This window comes from Cololabis saira, chromosome 17, assembly GCF_033807715.1.
Source record: "Cololabis saira isolate AMF1-May2022 chromosome 17, fColSai1.1, whole genome shotgun sequence".
Taxonomy (NCBI): domain Eukaryota; kingdom Metazoa; phylum Chordata; class Actinopteri; order Beloniformes; family Belonidae; genus Cololabis; species Cololabis saira.
The window spans coordinates 36,823,966-36,848,076 of record NC_084603.1 but is presented as its reverse complement, the minus strand read 5'-3'; the positions used below and the strand labels follow the sequence as shown (position 1 = coordinate 36,848,076).

Here is a 24,111-nt window from a genome sequence, read left to right as displayed (position 1 = left end):
TACCCAAAGGAGAAGCCAGATTTGGGAAGGTCCATTAATCTCTTCCTGAACTTTTCGTTGATTCTTTCTTCACATCCACAGATGGAGCTCCAATGAACTCAGATAGCATCACAGTCAACTTAGTCAAACTTTTGGCTTTGAAGAACATCATGAAATATTTCCTCTCACTATTCTGCCATTTTACAACCAAAAAGGTAAATGATCCTCACTGACATAAGATGGGAAACGTTTTCTTCAACTGTTGATCACATCTGTACTTTGTAAAAATTCCCTCACTTTGATAAGCAACCCCGGGGTCCAAAATGGTGCTGTGGGTGGAGTGAGGAGCACTGACGTTACTGTTCAGGATTATTCAGAGAAAGGAACTAAAAAGAGCGGGAGAAACTACAGGAGGACTACGGAGGGAGGGAGGGGGGGGCAGGGTCTGGTACCTTTCATGCTCAGGAGAGGGGGCATGATTGTCTGGGGTCAGACAGTTGGCGCTAGCACTCCTAACCCTGTCCAGAGAGGGCTGCAGATCACTAGATGGACCACAGAACAACATGCCATCCAATGGAGGAAGAGAAGGAAGAGGAGACAGAAGGAGAAGACAGAAACAAACACAAAGAGAAACAATGGAAAAACAGAAAAAAAAACTTTTTAAAGAAAGTTTCGTCAGATCTTATTGCTAGTCTGAGATAAACCATGATGGGCTGGCCACAGGATGGGTCAGCGTTGGAGTAAAGTGAAAAATGTCTCTCCGTGTTGAGGCCATGGATGGAATAATCTTTAATGCTTTGACATTGTTTACGGTCATCTATATCTGTGTGTTCATGTCTTACCAAAGTGTCCCCTCGTCCGCCATTTCCAACCGCGTGATAAGAGTGAATCCTTTCACATGCATGCAGCGTGGAGCTGGTCACAGAAGGAGCAAGCAAGCTACGAAGCCGCTACCGTGTTACGTATACTCACATGGAGGGTTGAAGATGATCACCAGCGTCTTTGCCTCATACTTTGAGCAGTCAGTGCCTTCCTACTGCTCCTCTCTCCGAGATTGGTGAACTATGACCTGCGTCTACACAGGTTGAAGCTCAAACGGCCACAAACCGTCCAAAGGCCTCAGAGTGCTTCAAACGAAGGGCTAGTAAAATCACCCAGCGTCATTTCCCCATTTGCATTTCTCCTCTGAAAAAGGTGTGGACTATTTTCTGAACATGGAACACTTTATCACACCAGTAAAATGCCAAATCTCCTGCTTTTGTTTTAGCTTGCACACCTGCAGATGAGGAGTTCACCAAGGTGCTGATGATTAGCATCACCTGAATCTAAAATCCTATGGTAGCAGCAAGAGCGTACTTAGTGTTGGCCAAGTTTTTTTCTTCTTCTTCTTCTTGGATTCATTTTAATCAAATAAATAATAGCACCATGCAATAGGTTAAACATTGTTAAATCAAGGCTGCACTTGCGTAATACTGAGATCCACTATGATAAATTATTCTCTTTCGACACATGCAAAATAGTCAGGATTAGAAGAAGCGATGCTAACTTTTGCCAGACTCTGCAGGAAGCTGAAGTACGGCCACGGTTCAGATGAGAACTATTTAGCTGCTGTTCTAGTTATTCAAGATGTTTTACTCATGTTTTAAAACCACAAAATGAAAAGATCACACGATTAAAAGCTGGAAAAATGGGGGGAAACTGGCTGGAGATTCAATAAATACACTTCTGCCTTTTGGGTGAGCTTTGGATCATTTAGATAATAATGGTGCTTCATGTCAAAACTAAACATTTAATCCTCACGCCAAACACAGATGAAGATCACGTGTTCTATACGCTCGGATCATTTCAAACTGAACACAATTTCTTAAATCTGAAATAGTTAGATATAGTTTGGGGACAGATGTGTGCTGAACATGAGGAACAGCCCTGTCTTTCACTTCTGTATTTGTTTGGACTTCCATGCTCTGCGACTACATCCACTACTTTGTTGCGCGTTAAAAGTACTGGGCTCGGGGCCGACGTTACCATCAGTGTTAACCCTTGTACTGTCTTTGGGTCAAAATGACCTAATTCTCCTGTTCCTTCTTTCCTCCTGCTCTCTCCTTCCTTCCCCCTTCCTTCCTCCCTTCCTTCCTTCTTTTCTCCCCTCGTACATTCTTTCCTTGTTTCCTCCCTTCCTTCCTTCTTTTCTTTCTTCCTTCCTTCTTTTCTCCCTTCCTTCTTTCCTTCCTTCCTTCCTTCCTTCCTCCCTTCCTTCTTTCTTTCCTTCCTTCCTTCCTTCGTTCCTCCCTTCTTTCCTTCTTTTTTCCCTTCCTTCCTTCTTTTCTTTCTTCCTTCTTTCCTTCTTTTCTCCCTTCCTTCCTTCTTTACTCCTTTCCTTCCTCCCTTTCTTCCTCCCTCCCTCCCTCCCTCCCTCCCTCCCTTCCTTCCTTCCTTCCTTTCTTTCTTTCTTTCTTTCTTTCTTTCTTTCTTTCTTTCTTTCTTTCTCTCTCCCTCCCTTCCTTCCTTCCTTCCTTCCTTCCTTCCTCCCTTCTTTTCTCCCTTCTTTCCTTCCTTCCTTTTTTGTCCCTTCCTTCCTTCTTTTCTCCCTTCCTTCCATCTTTCCTCCCTTCTTTCCTTCCTTCTTTCCTCCCTTCTTTCCTTCCTTCTTTTTTCCCTTCCTTCCTTCTTTTCTCCCTTCTTTCTTTCCTTCCTTCCTTCTTTTTTCCCCTTCCTTCCTTCTTTCCTCCCTTCTTTCCTTCCTTCCTTCTTTTCTCCATTCTTTTCTCCCTTCCTTCCTTCTTTTCTCCCTTCCTTCCTTCTTTCCTCCCTTCTTCCTTTTCTCCTTCCTTGACCCAAAGACAGCACAAGGGTTAACGGGACTCGGCCCTGCCACGGCTCAGGTGTAAGAACTGGTTTCCTGCTGTGCTGCAGTAAGAGACACCAAGGACAGCGATTTTAGGTAGGAACTGGATGAGGAAATGTCGTTTTAATCATCCCAACTAAAAGCTTTTTCATTCAAAGCACACTGAGCCCAACCTGAAGACTTACCGATGTGTCACCCTGCGGATGCCAGTGAACAAAAGCGGCATGTCAGGTGGCAGCGTGCCACCGTGGCTAGTGGATCTCCTGATGTCAGCATGCATGCAGCAGACACAAGTGGGAAATGAAACCAATGCATAAAAAAAGACAAAAAACAGATAGATAAATACAGCTGTGTGGGGCTGCTCCGACAATAGACACAAAGACTCCGCCGAACAAAAGGAGAGGCAACTTATCCAGTGATTTGATTCACCGTTTACATTCATTTAACTCATCTGGAGCTGAGTTCATCTTGCTGCTTGATTTGATCCGACTCCAGATTATTGAACGTATGATTGACGTTACTGAGGCATGTTTGTCTTACTCACTTCTTCAAACGGTACAAATCACTGGCGAAGCTCGCAGGTTTTACAACGAGAGCACTGCAAAACAAGCGTCTGAAGCTTTACGCGTTAAAACACCCCCACATCCCAAACACACCCTTCCCTACGACCGGAAAACACCAAGGGCCCTGTCACAGTTGCAAACCTCAATCTACTTTTTCATCTGACACACAGACGGGCAGACATGTGCAAAAGTACCCATATGTGATAATTGTGGGTCCTAGTATTGACCAAATACAACCTTGTATTAACAATATATTAACCTTTTTTCCCCATTTCACAAAACGATGTCCCGGTGTTCTGTCGATTTCTGCTGCTTTGTCGAAAAATGCTACCGCCGTTTAAACAGGTAACGTCTGTCTATCAAATTTTGCTACCCTATCAAAAAATGCTACCTAAAGGTTTTCTACCTTTTTGTAGAGCTACAATTTTACTGTGTTTTACTCCCTAAACCACTTCCTTTCCCCCCAAGTGGTCCTTGTCGCTTGCCAGGCCGTCATTGTAAATAAGAATGTTCTTAATGACCTGCCTGGTTAAATAAAGGTGAATGACTGAATGAATATCAAATAAAGTGATAGAATTGTTTTTTTTTCTCTTTATCGTATAATGTTCAAAAAGTGTAATGCAATTCATGTCATGGGTAGTGTATTTTGAAGGATCAAATACTCAACATCCCATATTATCTATTTAAAATTAATATTTCTGGGGTAGCATAATTTGATAGTCCATTAACATCCTATCAAATAATGCTCCTGCCACTTAATGCATTCAGGTAAGATACTAATCAACTCAATACCACTGTAAGATGAATGTCAGCTACTTACACCCCCCAATTTATCAATTTTGTAATCACTGTTTTTGGATTGATGATAAAATAATAAGAAATAAAAGTAAAGGCACACAAACAAACAAATTGTCTCAATTTCTCGTTTCAAAAAACATTTCAAACAGTAGATGAACAGAGGGCAAAATCTAACATCACAATATTTTTCAGCGTGGACTGAAGGGGATGCAAGGTTGAAACTAACTGTTGAGCAAAGGTTGAAAGATCAATTCCTGCAAAAATGGCGAAGTGAACTCTATAGGATGACATCATGTGATATTTATCAAGAGTTTAACCTAGAACAGTACTTATTATGTCAAAATCTAAAGTATAGACAGGCCATTTGTAATTTTAGGATGAATAACAGTATAATACCAAAAGTCACTGAAGGTATAAAGGTCTGGATAGAAGTCAGAGATTCTGTAACTCTGTAATGTCAACCGTATTAGAGATGAGTTTCACATTTTGTTTGAATGTAAAAATGTAAATATAATGAATCTCAGACAAAAATACTTACTAAAGTATTATATAAACCGACCATCTATGTTTAAATTGATTTTGTTACTTCAATCTAATAAGCTAAATGGTATTTATGAATAAGGCGCCTTTTTGAAGAATGTCCTTCCTCTGTTTAAATCATTTTTATTTTTTTTCTTTGCCAAATTGAGTATTTTAGTTGAACATCTACAGTCTGCCACTTGCTACAAATGTACAAATGTTTGTGTTTTTGTGCTCCATACCATGTGATCATGGTCGTGAGTTAAAATAAATGATAGATTGATGATTGATTGATTGAAGAAATTATGGCCGTGGCAATCAACCTTTGAAAATACACTGTGCGCGTGCGCAGAACCACAAAGTAGCAGTTTTCGACGGGTAGCATGGATTGACAGAACACCCAGGTCATCTGTGAGGTTGTATTCGTCTAACATTCCCTACAGTCACTTTTGCACATGACTTCCATCTGAACCACTTACCTCGTCGGCCGTGTGCTCACGCAGGAGGAAGAGAGAAGCGTGTGGAGGTGACGGCATGAGTGATGCATGCACAGACTAGGAGACATAAGGTGGCATGACTGCAGAAATATATGGGGAGGTCTGAAAAGGTTTCAGTCAGCGAGAGAAGCGTGGACACACAGCTGTGAGCCGACAGCGGCCTCTGGTGGCCGCGAGGCGGCAGTACAACTCAACACTCAGGGAGTTCCCTCAGCATCTCCACATACAGACACACTATGGTAAAAGAACAGTGATGTACAGAGCTGTGTCTGCATGGAACCCACTTCCCAAACACTTTAAACAAACTATTAACATAAAAGAATTCAAAAATATAAAACGTATTAAATTATTATCAAATAAATAAATAAATAATGTAGATAGTATTTAGGTACCGGTATGTGTGTATAATATATATAATATATAATATAAAATATATATATATATATATATATATATATATATATATATATATATATATATATATATATATATATATATATATATATATATATATATAAAATATATATATATATATATATATATATATATATATATATATATATATATATATATATATATATAATATAAATAAATGAATATTCATTAAAAATGATTATTGGTGCAAACTATGACAAGTATACATTGTTTGAATTTGTTGATGTTATAAAATGTATGAATATGTATTGTTTTTATTTATATCTAAATGTTAAACGGATTTTTTTTTTCTTTTTTCTTTATTTTCTGTTTTTCCTTTCTTTTTTATATGCTACCTCTTTAGGTTTGCTTTTAATTTTTTGTTGTAATAGTTTTGCTAATTGGGATCCAAATAAAACTATAAAAAACAAAAAAATCTCTCAGAATACATCACAGGCTGGTAGACGGCATGGACTCCTTCATAAACCCAGTTTCAATCAGCATTTTTTCACTTCTACCAGAATGTTTGTAAAGCGAAGTCTCCACTTTCACCTTGGAATCCGAGTGTGTTTGCTGTGATAAAGTCAACATGTGTATTTCAGAGTACAATGCTATATATATATATACTTAAATCAGATTTCACATATCGCTTTTAAGCACAGTAGACTTCATTAAAGCTCACCCAGAACCAAAATGTACAACACACGAAGCGTCCGGCCGGTTTACCTGGTGTGCAGGCACTCGGCACTTTGGCCTCGCATTGATTGGTGGATCATGATGAACTCACTGTGGTTACCGTGGTTACCATGGGGATGGATGACACATGAGGGGGTCAACAACAGTCACACAACCAGAGGAGCAGAGGGAGAAGAGGGTGAATAGGAAAGAGAAGATGTCACTGCAACTCACACACACACACACACACACACACACACACACACACACACACACACACACACACACACACACACACGTTCACAAATGCTTCTGACTTTTCTTTCTAACCAAACTTTTTGTTAAAAATGCAGAGTAACCCTAAAAAAATCCAGCATCCACATAAGCGCACGACACCGTTACAAGGATACAGACAGAAAACAAACATCAGAACGGAGATTTGTTCAAATAAAAGGCAGAAAAACCCCAACATCCTTGAGGACGGTTGGAAAATGATGTTTGGTAAGACTGACAAGGATTCATACTTCTCACACACACGCACGCACGCACGCACGCACGCACGCACGCACGCACGCACGCACGCACGCACGCACGCACGCACGCACGCACGCACGCACGCACGCACGCACGCACGCACGCACGCACGCACGCACGCACGCACACACACACACACACACACACACACACACTAGTGGTGCCAACTCCCTGAAAAATAACCGTTCCTGGAGTGGTGAATTTTTTTTGCCCCTTTTTTGTGAGTGAAATGATTTTTTTACTTTTTGACTCCAACCTGAATTGAATTAGATGCATATTTTTGAATGTCACGAACACATGGAAAACTAATTATTATCCAGCAATTCACTTTAATACAAAATAAGAAAATGAACTGAATAAAATAAGTATCTTTCTTAAACAGAAACATGTCCTGCTTAACTTAAAATTGTATAAATTAATATAAAACAATAGAAAGAAAGCAGAACATCCATTCTATAATAGTGCACATTTTTAGTGCAATAACAAAAGTGCAAACAGAAAGTCTGTAGAAAACTTGTAAACATATTTGTGCCTCAAAGGCCATGACTATAGGCTACAGTTGTAGTAAAACAGAACAAAATAACTTATGAACTCAACAACTCAATGCCATTTTCCATTGGCATTTAATGACTATTTGTCGACTCTCACAGTAATACGGGACAAAGTGCGTCCCTTTTCAGCTCAATAGTTTATAAATATGGGACGATTCCGTTTTTCAAGGGACAGTTGGCAACCCTAACACACACACACACACACACACACATACATCCTTGTTAACCTACGTTGCAGGGCCAGCAAGTTTTTTTACAAAGTTATGGGATCCAACCTTTCTAGTGAGTCTACAGCTATGAAAATCAGACAAGACAACACACACACACACAGGGGGCTTGGGGCTCGTCCACAGACACACACCTGTCGTCCAGGTACTCCTCCCCCTGGTGGCGGCCTCTGCCAGCGTCATAGTAGCGGCTCGGAGAACGAGCACGCCGAGTGTGAGGAAGCTCGTCGTCCAGACTCCTGAAGGACAGACGGACAGAAAGACATATTTAGGCTGGGGTTTGTGCAGCATCTTCTCTGTGAGGCTGGTCCGGTGTTCTGTCCATTTCTGCCACGCTTTGTCGAAAAATGCTACGCATAAACCGGTCTATTGATTTTTGCTACCCTATCAAAAGATGCTACCTAATGGTTTTTTTTTTACCTTTGTAGAGCTACAAGTGTTTTACTCCCTAAACCACTTCATTTTCCCCCAACTGGTCCTTGTCTCTTGCCAGGCCGTCATTGTAAATAAGAATGTTCTTAATGACCTGCCTGGTTAATTAAAGGCGAATGACTGAATGAATATCAAATAAAGCCATAGAATTGTTTTTTTTTTCTCTTTATCATATAATTTTTCATGTCAATTTTTCATTTTTCAATTCATGTCATGGGTAGTGTATTTTGAAGGATAAAATACTCAACATCCCATATTATCAATTTTAAATCAATTAATTAATTAATTAATAATTTGATAGTCCAGTAACATCCTATCAAATAATGCTCCTGTGACTTAATGCATTCAGGTAAGATACTAATCACCTCACGGCCACTGCAGGATGAATGTCAGCATACTTACACCCCCCAATTGATCAATTTTGTAATCACTATTTTTGGAATGATAATAAATATAAAATAATAAGAAATAAAAGTAAAGGCACACAAACAAACAAATTGCCTCAATTTCTTTGAAAATCGACTGTGCGCGTGTGCAGAACCGGAGTGCAGTTCTGGACGGGTAGCATGGATTGACAGAACACTGGGCCAGCCGGTAAAAGCACAGCTGGCAGCACAGGGTGTCCTGCACCAGACTGCGCTTTCATTAGTAGATGGACTCAGTGTCCTGGCGTCCATCGAGCTCTCATCTCCTCTCCTCCTGCGACGGGTCTCCATCCTCTCATAAATACCGGCCAGGGAACCCAGAGCGCCGCAGCGAGCCACTTTTTTGGCTGAAAACAGAAGGAAACGTCTGGTGTGGGCTCTGACCTCTGAGCAGGGACATTGGGGGCCCGGGACCGGGTGCGGCCCTGCTCCTCGCGGTGCGGGGACACCGAGCGGGAACGGATGTGGTGGGAGGGCGCTCGTTGCTGCTCGGGCACCTCCAGGGTGGACGAGGGCTCCCGCTGTCTCTCCCTGCCCCGGCCGTCGGCTGCAGGCACAGAAGGAGCAAAGGGTTCAACATCAGTGGAGGATATTTATGTAGGACTTTAGGATACACAGCCTTTCTTTTACCCCAATGTTATAGTCAGTCAGTCTGACCAACAACAAACCAGACTGTGCAACAACCAGGACAGTGCAATAACGTTGTGCAACATTACATAACACTTATTTCTTTTTTAACCATATAATTAGGGACCGAGCACTTACAGTGCGAAGGCCCTATTGTATCTTTAGGAAATGTTTTTATCCTCGTTTTTATTTTTCTTCCGACGAAAGGAGGGCCTTTTTGCCCCCCTAAACGTGCCCCAAAAGTCACCAAATTTTGCCCGCAAACCAGGCCTGGCGAAAAATTTGATATTTAATGGTTTGCATTAATGGGCGTGGCCTAATGGCTCAACAGCGCCCCCTAGAAAACTTTGTGCCTCAAGCCCCTCAATACGGTTTGACGTACATGCACCAAAATCGGTACACACCTGTATCATGTCGCAACTTAAAGAAAAGTCTCTTGGTGCCATGGCCCAAACCGAACAGGAAGTTGGCCAGTTTGAATGAATCGTGGAATTTTGGCACAATTTATGCCATTTCTTCGGCCGTTAATGCGGCCCGAACCGTAACGTGCACCCATGTGTGTTATACATCAAAATGTGCGTCTCCATCCTGCGACGACGCGCGTTACTTTTCTCAGTCAAAAGCATTAGCGTGGCGACGATAAACGCCCCCCCTTCATCTGATTGGTCCATATTTGATAGTTTCCCAAAAGTCACCAAATTTTGCACGCAAGCCAGGCCTGGCGAAAGTCGATATTTGATAGTTCCTATTTACTGCCATAACTTTTGAATGGTTTGACATAAAGAGTCGTGGGTGGTGTCATCGGACTTAGTTTTGAGTCCTTGACTTTTATTGGTGAAAATTGCACACGCGAGGGCCCGTTCATCGTTGCTTGCAGCTTTAATTTAATTTATGGCACTGCACTTTTTATTTTTTTTTATTTCTATTTTTGGGCAGCACAGTGGATTGGTGGTCAGCACTGTTGCCTCACAGCAAGAAGGTCCCCGGTTCAACTCCCTGGCCCGTCGGGGGTCTTTCTGTGTGGAGTTTGTATGTTCTCCCCGTGCTTGCCTGAACCGAGCAGCTGGTTAACGTGAGGCTGGGAGAGTCAGTGAAATAAAGGACGATAAGGTTTCTATGATCACCTTCTCACAAGGTAGGAATCTGATATACCAGGAAAAAGCTAAGTGCTTCTTAAAGTATGACAATAAAAGCATTTATTGTTTATTATACAAAAGTATTCTAAAATATTCTGGACAAATTTGCTGACACCTTAAAAACGCTCATAAATCCTGGCATTATAGTCATGTTCCAGAAGATGCTGGAGGTAAAGACTGTACGGCCGTGCTCTTGCTCTGGTGACCGCAGTTAAAAAATATTAAGTAAAAGGTCTGCGGGACCACAGCCAACCTCCCCGGATAGGAGCCATGTGTTCCCTCAGACTGATGAGAGGGACAGGATGTAGACAAAGTTACATCAGTGTCTGCTCACACCACCTTCTGAACGTCGGGGGTCTCCACGACCTGGGAGGAAACAAGTAGACTCCAAAATGCTCAAATGCACATCGATAAAGCAGAAAGATTCCCGGAGCAGGTCCGTTGGACTGATGGGACAAAACTCCCATCATCACAGGTGGAAAAATGAAAAAAGAAAATGAAATGATAAGAACAGGGTACGTCCGTTGAACATGGGCGGTTGTTACAGTCTGGACTCTTCTCAGAGGGCTTCTGCCATGCCTGATCGTCCCGGACATCGATGAGAAGATGTGGAAAACAAATTTGGAGCATAGCAGCTGCTGACAGATGCAGACGAGTCATCAGCAGCTACGTCTTACCGCTGAAGGCTGTGCTGTTAAATATAACGCCCTTTCCATTTGTTTTAATGTGCAAAAAGGTCAGTTGAATCAAAGTGAATGTTTTCGGTTTGGTGTTATTTCGCAGATGGTTGTGCTCCTCTTTTTCAGGGAGGGATAAGGATAAGGGCAGCAGTCAGTACGTTTACATGCAGCAGTTCAATTGGATTTCTGATCGTATAAGACATCCTTCGGACTTTTAAACTGCATGTAAACACCTTAATCCGATCTACTTCAGACCTATTTCGGACGTATATCGGATAGCAACACCTAGATAATTCGTTCAGAGTCGGAATTTTAACGCCATGTATACGGAGACATCGGATATTGCAGTGTGCGCATGCTGGAGAATTTCCTCTGGGGCTTCACCCGGAAGTGAAAGGAGACGGCGCTTGTTAAATAGTTGTTTAAACACTTTTAAAAAGATTGCGAAAGAAATGGCGGAAGCTTCATCAGGACACCGGAGCAGATCAAAATAAAGTGGAAAAATATACGGAAGGCGCAACATTGGCACAAAACAAAACAACCGTCAACCGGAAGTGGCTCTTTGTTGAAATGGTTACCATGGTTACAGCGCCACATAGCGTCACAGAGTCAGCCATGCTCTGGACATTTATCCGATTCTCTGAACAGCTTGTAAAATCAGACAAGTGATTGGTTCTTCTGGATGTTTATCTGATACGATCAGAAATCCCCTTTCTTTGCTGCATGTAAACGTACTGAGTGTGGAGCACGGCTCCACCACTGACCTGACCCTGACTGACCCTGTCGATCCTCACACCTGGGAGCAGACTTGACACGTCCTCCTACAACTACGACTGAAATACTGATTTAGCCCTGTACAAGACTGTACAAGACTCCTGATTCAATACAATATAAAGAGTTGAGTTACATTACCAATCGTTACTGAGGTTTCCAGCTCAGGTATGATAATAACTTCCACATTTTGTGTTTCTGTCATTCCTATCTGCTGGCAAAACCAGTTGTTTGAACAAAGAAAGTGCAGCGTGCAAAGAGGCGAATACATTCCAGCTTAAAGAATTATGGGAATTATGTGAAAGCGAAAGTGGAAAGTGACATAAAACTTGGTGCTAAGTGAACCTTAAAAGTGGCACCACAAATAAAAAGGCAAGCATTAAGAAACCCTGCTGGGAATGCTAGGAACCAGTCCCCACCCACCTGTAACTACAGCTGTACCCTCATCACATTCAGGCTCAGATACTCGCTGAGAACCTACACATCACGCACAAACACAGGAGTGAGCACGCATCCGGGCGGAGGCTCAGCATTCACAGACATTCACAGACATTCACAGGCAGCGTTAGGGACGGCTGGAGTAGAGCAGACATTTATACAGTACAGTACAGTAAAGCCTCCATATGAACACACAGAGCTACGGGCATTCACAGGCATTCCCAGGAATTCACAGGCATTCACAGCCAACCACAGGCATTCACAACCATCCACAGGCATTCACAGGCATTCACAACCATCCACAGGCATCCACAGGCATTCACAGACATTCACAGGCATCCACGGGCATTCACAGGAATTCACAGCCAAGCACAGGCATTCACAGCCAACCACAGGCATTCACAGGCATTCACAACCATCCACAGGCATCCACAGGCATTCACAACCATCCACAGGCATTCACAGCCATCCACAGGCATCCACAGGCATTCACAACCATCCACAGGCATTCACAGCCATCCACAGGCATTCACAGGCATTCACAACCATCCACAGGCATTCACAGCCAACCACAGGCATCCGCAGGCATTCAAAGCCATTCACAGGCATTCACAGGCATTCACAACCATCCACAGACATTCAAAGCCATTCACAGACATTCACAGGCATCCACAGGCATTCACAACCATCCACAGGCATTCACAACCATCCACAGGCATTCACAACCATCCACAGGCATTCACAACCATCCACAGGCATTCACAACCATCCACAGGCATTCACAACTGTCCACAGCCATCCCCAGGCCTGGACATACGCTGCAGTTTCTTGCCCGGAGCGTCGGTCGGTGTGTGGCGTCGTGGCAGGTACGGGGAGGCTCGGGGCAGCGGGATAGACGAGACATCGTGGGTTTGGAGCGGGTACCAGTGAGGCTTGTCGTCAAGCAAGGCCGTCTCCAGCTCGATCAGGATCTGTCTCAGCCACAAAGGAAGCAGAGCTGTAGATAAGAGCTGGCTCGGTCAGTGAGTGAAACTAACACCTGAACAGGACACTTTTAATTACTGTGAAGATGCTTTGTGATTATTTTGCAAAAGGTAACTTAATCGAGTCAGAAAAGGAAAAACAAAGGAAACTATTAAACGAACTATGATTTTTTTTCTCTCTGACATTGAGTTTTCCTTATTCTAAAGCTTGAATTATGGTTCCGTGTCAAAACGACGCCGTGCCTACGGCGTGTGGTACGCGTCGACGCGTACCACACGCCGTCACTGACGCCGTCATTGACGCCACCTCCCAAAAATTGTAACTACGTGTCGAGGCAACGCAGACCAAACGCAGACGAGAGAGCTGTGATTGGTTCGCCTGGAAGCAACGCATTTCCAGTTTGAAGCAGTCGTGAACTTTCAGCGCTCTTTTCTTCGTGTATGTGTGATTTTTTTGGTTTTGTTTTTTTGCACAATAGTTGTCCTTATCTCTTTGATTCACTGTGACCAGAAAAAGTCGGATAAACCATTTTGGAAAAGATCGCAATTAGCGGTCGCGGGGGGTACTGCACCGCGGAGAAATGGAGTGACGGAGAAGTCTGAAGGGTTCACAACGGCGTCACGGCGACGGCGTGTGCACGGCGTCGATTTGATGCAGAACCATAATTCAGGCTTAAGACTACAATAACAAGGTGTTTATCATAATGAATAAATAAGCAGAAAGTGTTTTTTTACCTCCCCCATGAAGGTGCTGTCCTCCTCGGGCGACCGGGGTTGGTCCCACACGGTCAGCTCCAGCATGTGATTGCGAAAATCCCTTCGATGGACGTGAGTGTAGACGAATGTCTGGTTCCACTTGGGCTCACAGGTCCTCTTCACTGCTCTGGTCCTTCGTTTACTCTTGTCGCTGTGTTAATCCATACAGATGTACACTGGATTGTACCGATTGTGTGGAAAATATGAGATTTAAAGCTAAATTTCATGAACCTGAAACCTTTTAAAGGTCTCCAATTCATCTAAATCAGGGGTCGGCAACCCGCGGCTCTAGAGCCGCATGCGGCTTTTTAGCGCCGCCCTAGCGGCTGCTGGAGCTTTTTCAAACATTTTTGACCTTGTTTTTCCTTTTTTTCTTCTTTTTTTCCTTTTTTTCTCTTTTTTTCTTTTTTTTCCTTTTTCTATTTTTCTTCTTTCCCTCCTTTTTTTCTTCTTCTTTTTTTGACTTTTTTGACTTTTTTCTTTTTCTTCCTTTTTCCTTTCCTTTTTAATCTCGACATTTCGACTTTTTTCTCGACATTTTGACTTTTTTCTCGACATTTCAACTTTTTTCTCGAGATTGTACTTCAACATTAATCTCGACATTTCGACTTTTTTCTCGACATTTTGACATTTTTCTCGAAGTGCATAATGAAAAAAAAAATCTTCCCCTAGAGAACTAATACAGAAACATGCAGCATGTGTTGCCTTAATTCTAAGGCTTATACAAGACTTTTCATTTTTTGCGGCTCCAGACATATTTGTTTTTTGTGTTTTTGGCCCAATACTCTTTCAACATTTTGGGTTGCCGACCGCTGATCTAAATCTATCCTGGATTGTGTTTCGGCGTAATGAGCAAAAATCAAGTCTTTATTGCCTAACATACTGTTTTATTTTTAATCAGCAGGACTCCCGCTGAAGTGCTGGGCTGCCTACCTGCGGTCAGGGAGGAAGTACATTTTCACGTAGGGGCTCCTGGGCCGCCCGTCAGGCCGGAGAGGAAGCTCCACAGCTTGAAGCACGTTGACTATCAGCTGGTGACCTACTTTGTCGTACCACAGCTTCACCTTGGAGAGAAGCACACAAACACATTTGATGCCAAGTGCTCATTTGAAACACACCGAGGCAGCTCATTGCAGTCGCGGCACACACACTTACTGAGAGTTGCCCTGGCATTAACTGTGGAGCATCTTGGAGCATCCCAGGACTGGAGGGAGACAGGACATTTAAGGATGGTCTCTCCATCTTCTGGGACTCAAAAGAACTGGAACCTGCTAGGATGACAAAAACCACAGAAGGAACATATGATATTAGATTATACGTAAATCCTAAATTGTGTCAAACAGTATTTTATAACTTGTAGTATTGAGAAAAACAGCTCAACCAAAGAGTTGATTAATGATGATGATGTTGTCCTACTTTGACACCAGTTTGGCAGTAATGGGGGCTCATACGACGGATTATCTACAGTAACCATTTAAAAACAAACCCATTACTGCAAATGACGCGCACAACAGATCTGAAATATGTTACTTCATACTAGTCATTCCCACACAAGCACACGAGGGTGCTGTTTGATGAAAAAATACATTTCACACACCTCGCTGTGAGATTTGAATTAATTGTCAACTTGAAAGCAAGCTTATCTTCACATTTAAACAAACTGCCTAACATTCTAAGGAACGTGTCTTTTTCTTCCCGGGAGTTAGGTGGGAATATAAAAACTACCGGATTATCACCACAAACCGCTTCTAAAGTCTCCCTGAATATAAAACATGAATTCAATGTTCAGTTTCCAACTGGTAGTTTTAAATTCAATGCAGTTCAGAGGAAATTAATTTGAAGTAGAAAACGTCAGATTTCTGGGACCTTAAAATCTCACAAAAAGCCTCTTTAAATAGGAATTATTCGTTGCTTTTGCCCTTTTCAGACATGACAGGCAACATCAATAGCTTCATCAATCTGCTAAAAAAACAGTCTTTTGTCATTTAGACACTGATCATGTTAACTTGAATACTTCTCATTTACAATTCACATCAAGCTAAGAAGCGATCAATGTTGTACAACACCAAATGAACACTATTGGGGGCAGTAGAAAGTATTTATACGTTCATCAATGTTCTCGTTCAGTTAGCTGAACGAGAACTGGGAAAACAACCAGTTGGTATAGCACCTAACCACCAAAACAGAGGAGGAAAGTGTAACACATATGTTACTGGTTCCAACCAAGGCGGTAATCTTATAAAAAACACACCATGGAAACACATTTGTGACGCCAACACCTTCAGTCAGATTAATTTAAAAGTAGTACATGTCTGAAACGGACTTTAGCTATACCTTTTATCCTTTTATTAGACTGCATTCATCCAATCATCAAACCCTAACAAAAATAAATTTACCTTTGATGTAATATTATTGTCTAATAAAACATTTGCTTTCAAAGTTAAATAAAGTTATGACCATGACAATTGTAGTTTGACGAATTATAAAACTTCCGGGTGTCGTTTTGATTAGCATATTCCTAAGTGCAACTTTGATGTACCGCTCCGACTCTGGGGAAGGAAGCAACCCACCAAAAAAAGCTAATTTCAAGTATAAACATCATATAACAGGCAATCAAGCCCGTTGACCCAGTATCTTACATAGAAATATAAGCTAAAGAGAAAAATGCTTCAGTTGGAGTTATAATGTTGTAAAATTCTGGAAAACTTCTACTGTAGGTTGAACACTTTTCATAGGGATTTGATCTACGGTTGAAAATGTTAACAACAAATACAAAATCTGCTTACACAGGTGCTATCCCGCTAGTGATTCAGAAACGCCAAAGGTTAGCCAGCTAATGCCATTTATTTGTCAACCTGAAGGCTAGCTACTACTGTGATTGTGTCTTCTGCCTTCCACGTACTGGTTTTCTGTGAATACACAAGAACTAACAGCGTAGTTTGATGTGGCACGCTGATCCATGAGTGCTTCTGTTGACTTGGCTCATTTTATTGATTCAGTAAGAATTATATTGACAGTCGTAACTAGCCATCTCAGCTAACCTGCATATCTTGCTATTGTACTTAGCTAGCTACTTATCTTAGCCCACTTGCTAAGCTAATTAGTTGTCTTCGATGATTTCATTATCTTGCTAAATATTGCTTATTTAACTATCTATCTCAGCTTTCCCGATTTTGCTTAGCAAAGTATTTGTCCTAGTTAACTTGCCCATCTTGCTATATTGCTTGGCTAATTATCTATCTACACCTGTTAATGATGTAAAATTGCAGAATATTTTTTAAATATCTAATCTTATATCTAATCTTATTCTACAGAACAATGCCGCATCCAACATTTGACTCCACTTATTACATATTTACAATTTAGTTTCTGTAAAGTATCCAGAAATGTTCTGCCCCTTGAAAGACTACTTGTATGTAAACAGAATAGGCATTACAATACCACAAAAATCGCAAGACATCTCAGAGGAGATACCTACTAGATTCTAATGGAGGGTGGGACGTGTCGGGGATTCTTGGGATATCACTGAAAAAGAAACAACAACACATCAGTCTCTCTCATGCTGGCATCCAAGTCAAGGATGAAACAACATCCGGAATAGAACTTAAAATCAGGCATGCATGCATATTCATATATGTTTAAAGCAGCTCTTACACCAGAACAAAGTTCTTAAGATGTTCAGATGAAAGTACCATGTGATTAAAGACATGAAAAAAGCAAGGGGCAAATGCAAATCAAGCTTTTCTTGTGACTGCAGTGTTTCCCAGAATTACACGGATATTTCTGGAGGCCAAATCACGAGTTGGAGTAATAACAGACGATAACCAATGGGTCACCTCTGTCCACACTAACATCTTTTCTCGACCACCACCATCCATGGGAAACACCAGAATCCACTGCAGCAGCTGGATGTGTTATAAGGAAAGCTTGACAATCATTGCAACACTTATCAGTTTAATTTGTCATTTAGTTTTCAAAAAGGGCAAATCTTGATATGCAGGGTTCTTTTGTTGTAAGAATAGTAAGCATTACAGAAAGAGCTCATGTTTGAGATGAATTCTTTGGTTATATATGGACAAAACAAGCTGATATTTGATAATATTCTCCCTACAGGTTATTCTTTCTGTCAGACAGCTCAACGCTTATTAGGGCCCGAGCACTGACAGTGCGAAGGCCTTATTGTATCTGTAGGATTTTTTTTTTTCTCGTTTTTCTTCAGACGAAATGAGGGCCTTTTTGCCCCCCTAAATGTGCCCCAAAAGTCACCAAATTTTGCACGCAAGCCAGGCCTGGCGAAAAATGTAATGGTTTGCATTAATGGGCGTGGCCTAATGGCTCAACAGCGCCCCCTAGAAAACTTTGTGCCTCAAGCCCCACAATACGGTTTGACGTACATGCACGAAAATCGGTACACACCTGTATCATGTCGCAACTTAAAGAAAAGTCTCTTGGCGCCATGGCCGAAACCGAACAGGACGTCGGCCATTTTGAACAATCATGTAATTTTGGCGCAATTTATGCCATTCCTTCGGCCGAACTGTAACGTGCAACCAGGTGTGTTATACATCAAAATATGCGTCTCCATCCTACGACGACGCGCATTACTTTTCTCAGTCAAAAGCGTTACCGTGGCGACGATAGAGTCGTGGGGGGTGTCATCAGACTCTGTTTTGAGTCCTTGAACATAATTGGTGCAAATTAGCCCCGCCCCTTCTTCTGATTGGTCGATATTAGACCGTCCCTATTTTCTGCCATAACTTTTGAATGGTTTGACATAAAGTCATGAGAGTCATGGGTGGTGTCACCGGACTTAGTTTTGAGTCCTTGACTTTTATTGGTGAAAATTGCATGCGCAATTATTTTCTCCTTTTATTCTTAGAGAGAAAGCACATGAAAATATCTATTTCCATTTTTTTTAACCGAAGTGTCCATTGAGTAGTGGGTAGAGTCAGGTTGCTGGATCCCAGGACACAGAACCCCACAATGGCCCCCCTTGGCAGCTGCTCGTAATGCCGGTCACCAGATAAATGGTGACTATTGGCTGATCCGGTGATCCGCTGTGGCCTCTAAAAAGGGGAGCTGGACAAGATTGCTATCTTCAGATTTCAAATTCCAATATTAAACTGATAAGTGTTTGGTGTACCATTGGTTGCCTTGGTGCTCATTGCAAAATCAAAATGACATGAAAAAAAGAAAGCTTGTTTTGTGGTTACAGGGGAATTCTCAGTGCCGTGTTTGACTTTAGGAGCTTTAGATTTTTCTGCACAGAGATCTTAGAAGCCTGTAAAAGTGTCTACGATGCTAAGATGATGGATGTTTCCCAGCAGCCATTTTGCATCCCATCACGAGAACTCGTACTTTAATTTATACCATGTTGTGGGACACGAAGCAGCTATTTTGACCAAAGTCTACTTCCATCAAATGGTGTCCATGTAAAACTCAGATTGGTTCATTAAAGGATACAAAATGGCATCAGTAAATCCAAAATAGGTTATTTAGTTATAAAAGGATAAAGGGTTCCTATTAAAAATAAAAGATTACTTACTGATATTTTCTATACACCCTTCGTGAGTGTTTGGAGAGAAATTAATACATTCAACTTTATTTCTATCAATGAGTTTGAATTCAACAGCTTTAATAGCGAGTATTTACTATGAAATACATCGATCCTTAGCACATAACTTAGCAAAACAAGAAATGAAAACAGGCACAACATTGTTGTTTAGTGTTCTACATTACCTGAGGTCACCTGAACAAATAATTCTTAAATTTCTTTATTCTCAGTAAGAAGCAACATTTTTCATGTTTGAGCAGTGGCGGCCTTTGTCTTCTGTTCAAGGGCTCTTGCCCACGCAGAGCTTTGGTTTAAAATAAAAGACTTTTCTCTGGATGTCCTGCATTTTGGTCCTCCCCACCCATGATTAATAGTCTTTGATTATTATATTTTTTTATTTTTTACTCAGGAGATGGGCAGCTACCAGAAGCAGAGGAGATAGTGACTAAATGCAACAAAAGAATCACTTATTCTATCTTTAAAAAGAAATGTATTAATACATAGCAAGTTCCTACTATATTTAGTTTGTAAGAAACATTTTGTTGTTCGTTCTTGGTTTAACCTTTGATTTACCTTAAATTTTTCAACAAAACTTTGATGATGGATGAACTTTTATGATAGCAGGATTTCTCCTAATCGGAGGGGGGGGATTCCTGGTCTACCGACAAACGCGTTAATCGTCGAGAGCTGTTTTGGCCCTTTCAGAGCTGCTGGACGTGGCTGATGGGATAAGCCCGGCTATCAACACTCAGACTTTAACGCTGGGGGAGCAAAGCCGTAAGCTGGATGCGATTCTTGAACAGAATCGCAGGCTGGCGGCGGTCTTTGAGCTCATTGGCAAGATGGAGAAGACCTTGGAGAAGTTGGAAGCTCGGCTTGGCGGGAATTGATCACAAATTCGTCTGTTTGGAGTCACCATTGATGAACCAGAGACTAAAGGCAGACGGAAAATTACTGAGTCTGTCTGTTTGCAATATGATTGTTGATTCTATAATCTGGCCTTGACATGGCGGTTTGGCCGATCGCTCTAGTCACAATCTCCCTGGTGGAATGTAAACAAGGGACTCTGCCCCCACTAACCCTCCCCTCTCCCACGAACACCTGTGGACCTGTTTTCAGAACTGACCGAGCCGACTGATAACATCAAGGACATTGGCTGAGGAGCAGCTCTGAGCGAAGTTCACGGACTTACCGCTTAAATACACACTTGCTGATAACCACACCTCCCTCATTCTCAACGCCTTCCTCGGCTCCCCCTCTTATCACCCCCCCCTCCCCCCAACGCAGTCACTGGGTTTCGAGCGCCACGAAGCCACGCCGATCACCTGGATGTGCTGTGCCGTAAGTTTAAATTTGTAAGAATTTTTCTGGTTTGTATAAAAAAAATGTCTTGTTTTTTTTTATTTTGGGGTGGCATAGAGGTCTCAGAAGTTCATGTATGAAAAATGACACATTTTAAGGGTTAAGATAGATAAATAAAATAAGCTAGTCGACCGCCTGCAAGGAATTCTGAAATACTTCCTTCTTACATCCAAATTCACTTTTACATTTTTAATCCAAATATCACTACTTGGTATGTGAGTGATGGTTTTGAGGAATTGTGCCTCATTGTGGTCACAGCAGCACCTCTCATTTGCTGCCTTAAAGTGTGTGTTAATGACCAACTTTTTTCAAGGAATTAACCACAATTTTGCTTCCTATTGTTTCATAGAGTATACGAGCAGTTTAATTCGTAATGATACATGCACGTGTTTTTTAAGGGGGACATGTGGGGCAGCAGGGAACTTGTTGGTGGTAAAGCCCAGCGGCAGGTGGGTGCTCCTGATCTGTAACTGGTTTCTAGTGCAGGTGTATTGGTCTCATGGCCTGAATACAGAAGTGTGTCCCTGCTCTCTGCCTGAACAAGTGCTAAACTCAACACAATCAAACTGCTAACTGACACAAGAGACTACAAAGAGTGAGTCTTCTGTTAAATTAGACACATACAGTGTATAGGTGATTTCTGTTCCGACTTACCCAATAGGCCTGGACACAACCAGTTCCACTTGAGGCTCAGCTTGAGACTCCAGGATGATGTTATAGACTTCCTTCATCGTCGCCCCTGGTAACAGCTTCCCGTTCCACTGTAAAACCTCATCCCCTGAAAGTAGACATCCATGTACAGAACAATGTGTCCTCGTTTGTGATTGTGCTTTTGCAGGACCACATTCAAACAGTCCCACATTAAGGCTGCGTAGTTGGTCCAGAGCTCACTGACTCCAAGCTAATGTGAAATACAGTTGTCATTTCTGGAAATGTGTGGAAAATAGGACAAGGCTGAGTGTAAGAAGGCTCAGCATTGTGTATGTTCGTGGAAGGAACGTGTCACCAGATTCCAGCTTCTGGACTTCACAAACTTCCCAAACAAGCTCAAACTATAGATGTGGAAAGAAACAACCAACAGAAAAACAGACATCACAAACCATTTTTACACCTCGCGTGAGTTGGTTTATCTGGTGATTCAAAGAGGGAATATTTTGCAAACTCGTGATGGGAAAACCTTTAATGCCTCGACAAAAGATGTCAGTCACACGACGTACCAAAAAGACACACATCTGCTTTTCCTGTAGGAACCGACTCCCATTGGCAACGATGGAGCGGGCACAGCGAGACAAGTTAGTGCCTTCTATAACTCCTCAACAACTGCACAAATTGCCCAAAAGGTTTGAAGTCACTGCTCCTCTGAGAAATCGGGGTCATCAACCTCTCAGAAAAGCCCTTTAGACAATGTTCGGCTCCATATGTAAGGGGTTTACCTTGCAACATTCAAGTCTTTTTTCAATAAAGAATAGTTGCAGAAATAGACAAGACTAAGAAGGTTCTGGACATTCGTCCCCCTAAATCTTGGAAGGACACGAGAGGAGAACGTTTCTGTAATGGAGATGCAGCCAGTCTGCGCATGAGGGTGCTTTGAAATAATCACAGGACAAAAATGGCTCTTAGGCGTGAGAAAAGGAAATATTCTGGACATAAGTTCCTTTATGAGACGTTCACCACAACAGAGAACATTAACAAGGGGCACTCAAGGTTATGCTGTACTGGACGGGCAAATAGATTCATTCTCTGTGGTTGCAGAGTTCAGAGTTGAACAGCCAGAGGAACCTGCTAAGATCAGTCACGATTGTTACACATGGTCAAAAGGTCCTTTTATGTGTATACGAGTTTCTGCCCAGTGAAAATAACGGGGATCTCAACTCAACTCGATCTTTATTTATAGAGCACAGTTTAAAACAACCGAGGTTGACCTAAGTGCTGTACAGTTAAAAGCAGCTGAATAATGTCGCTTTTCCACTAGTACCTACTCAGCCCGACTCGCCTCTACTCGGTTTGTCGCCTTTCCACTAGGGGTCTAACCGTGCCGAGTAGATACTTTTTCTGTAACTATTCTGCCGAGGTTCTAAGCGGCTGAGTCGGCTGTATCTGACGTCATCACACTACAGGCCACCGATTGGTCGGGCGGTTGGCCAGTCAGAGTCAGGATGTGATATCATTTCAAGAGCGAGTTGTGGCTTCTTGTTCATTTTTTTCCTCAAATTCTGAGGTGGAGACCTTCTTAACCCTTGTACTGTCTTTGGGTCAAAATTACCTAATTCTCCTATCCTTCTTTCCTACCTTCTTTCCTTCCTTCCTTCTTTTCTCCCTTCCTTCTTTCTTTCCTTCCTTCCTTCTTTTCTCCCTTCTTTCCTCCCTTCCTTGCTTCTTTGCTCCCCTCGTACATTCTTTCCTTGTTTTCTCCTTTCCTTCCTTCATTCTTTTTTCCCTTCCTTCCTTCCTTCCTTCCTTCCTTCCTTCCTTCCTTCCTTCCTTCCTTCCTTCCTTCCTTCTTTTCTCCCTTCCTTCTTTTCTCCCTTCCTTCCTTCTTTCCTCCCTTCCTTTCTTCTTTTTCCCTTCCTTCCTTCCTTCCTTCCTTCCTTCCTTCCTTCCTTCCTTCCTTCCTTCCTTCCTTCCTTCCTTCCTTCCTTCCTTCCTTCCTTATTTCCTTCCTTCTTTCCTTCCTTCCTTCTTTTCTTTCTTCCTTCCTTCTTTCTTTTCTTCCTTCCTTCTTTTCTTCCTTCTTCCCTTCCTTCTTCCTTGACCCGAAGACAGCACAAGGGTTAAACCTGGTGGCTGAGGAAAATATCCAGAGAGAGCTAGATGAGGCCATGAGGAATGAAAAAATATACCAGGAGCTTCCTCAGTCCATGTCTGCTCAAGGCTACAAATGAACATTTGAGCAGTGCCGAGACAAGCTGAAAAAGTTAAAAGGCGATTATCGTGCGGTGAAGGATCACAATAGCCAGAGTGGCTCTTCTTAGTTTGTGTTGCACAATCAAATACGTTACAGCAGCTTTGCTCCAACCTCCTACTTCTGATCTGGGCATTGAAAGGAAATGAGGGCAAGGCCAGTCGAGTCGGGCTGAGTAGGTACTAGTGTAAAAGCGCCATAAAAGATCTAAAAGGGATTGTGCACCCCGTCAGGTAAACTGCTCCTGAAGTTGAGTTCTGCTCACTCAAATCAATATGCGTGAATGGCTTGGGCAAGGGGTCGCCTTGAATGACGACAAGGAGCCCAACAATGCAGTGTGTTTTCAAGAAAAAGCGGCAGTGGCAGTAAATCATGAGCTGGTCAATGCACTCATTCGTCTCCGTCCCCAATCTGTCATAAGTCAGAAATCAAATTTCGATCCC

At 42.2% G+C, this 24,111-nt stretch overlaps 1 protein-coding gene across 3 annotated transcripts in view; it reads right to left on the bottom strand.

The window, feature by feature from the left end:
• LOC133463933 (regulating synaptic membrane exocytosis protein 1-like) overlaps positions 1–24,111 on the bottom strand; it is a 169,118-nt gene that overhangs the window by 28,758 nt on the left and 116,249 nt on the right. For 2 of the 3 annotated variants that reach the window (XM_061745732.1, XM_061745733.1), the window contains 8 exons: positions 21,421–21,544; positions 17,329–17,375; positions 15,006–15,121; positions 14,784–14,914; positions 13,830–14,001; positions 12,929–13,082; positions 8,844–9,006; positions 7,737–7,841 (listed from right to left, as the gene is read on the bottom strand). In XM_061745732.1, the coding sequence (XP_061601716.1) occupies positions 7,737–7,841; positions 8,844–9,006; positions 12,929–13,082; positions 13,830–14,001; positions 14,784–14,914; positions 15,006–15,121; positions 17,329–17,375; positions 21,421–21,544 (1,012 nt within the window). Of the gene's footprint in view, positions 1–7,736; positions 7,842–8,843; positions 9,007–12,928; positions 13,083–13,829; positions 14,002–14,783; positions 14,915–15,005; positions 15,122–17,328; positions 17,376–19,395; positions 19,414–21,420; positions 21,545–24,111 lie in introns of all 3 variants that reach the window. The other variant, XM_061745731.1, reaches the window with a different exon arrangement.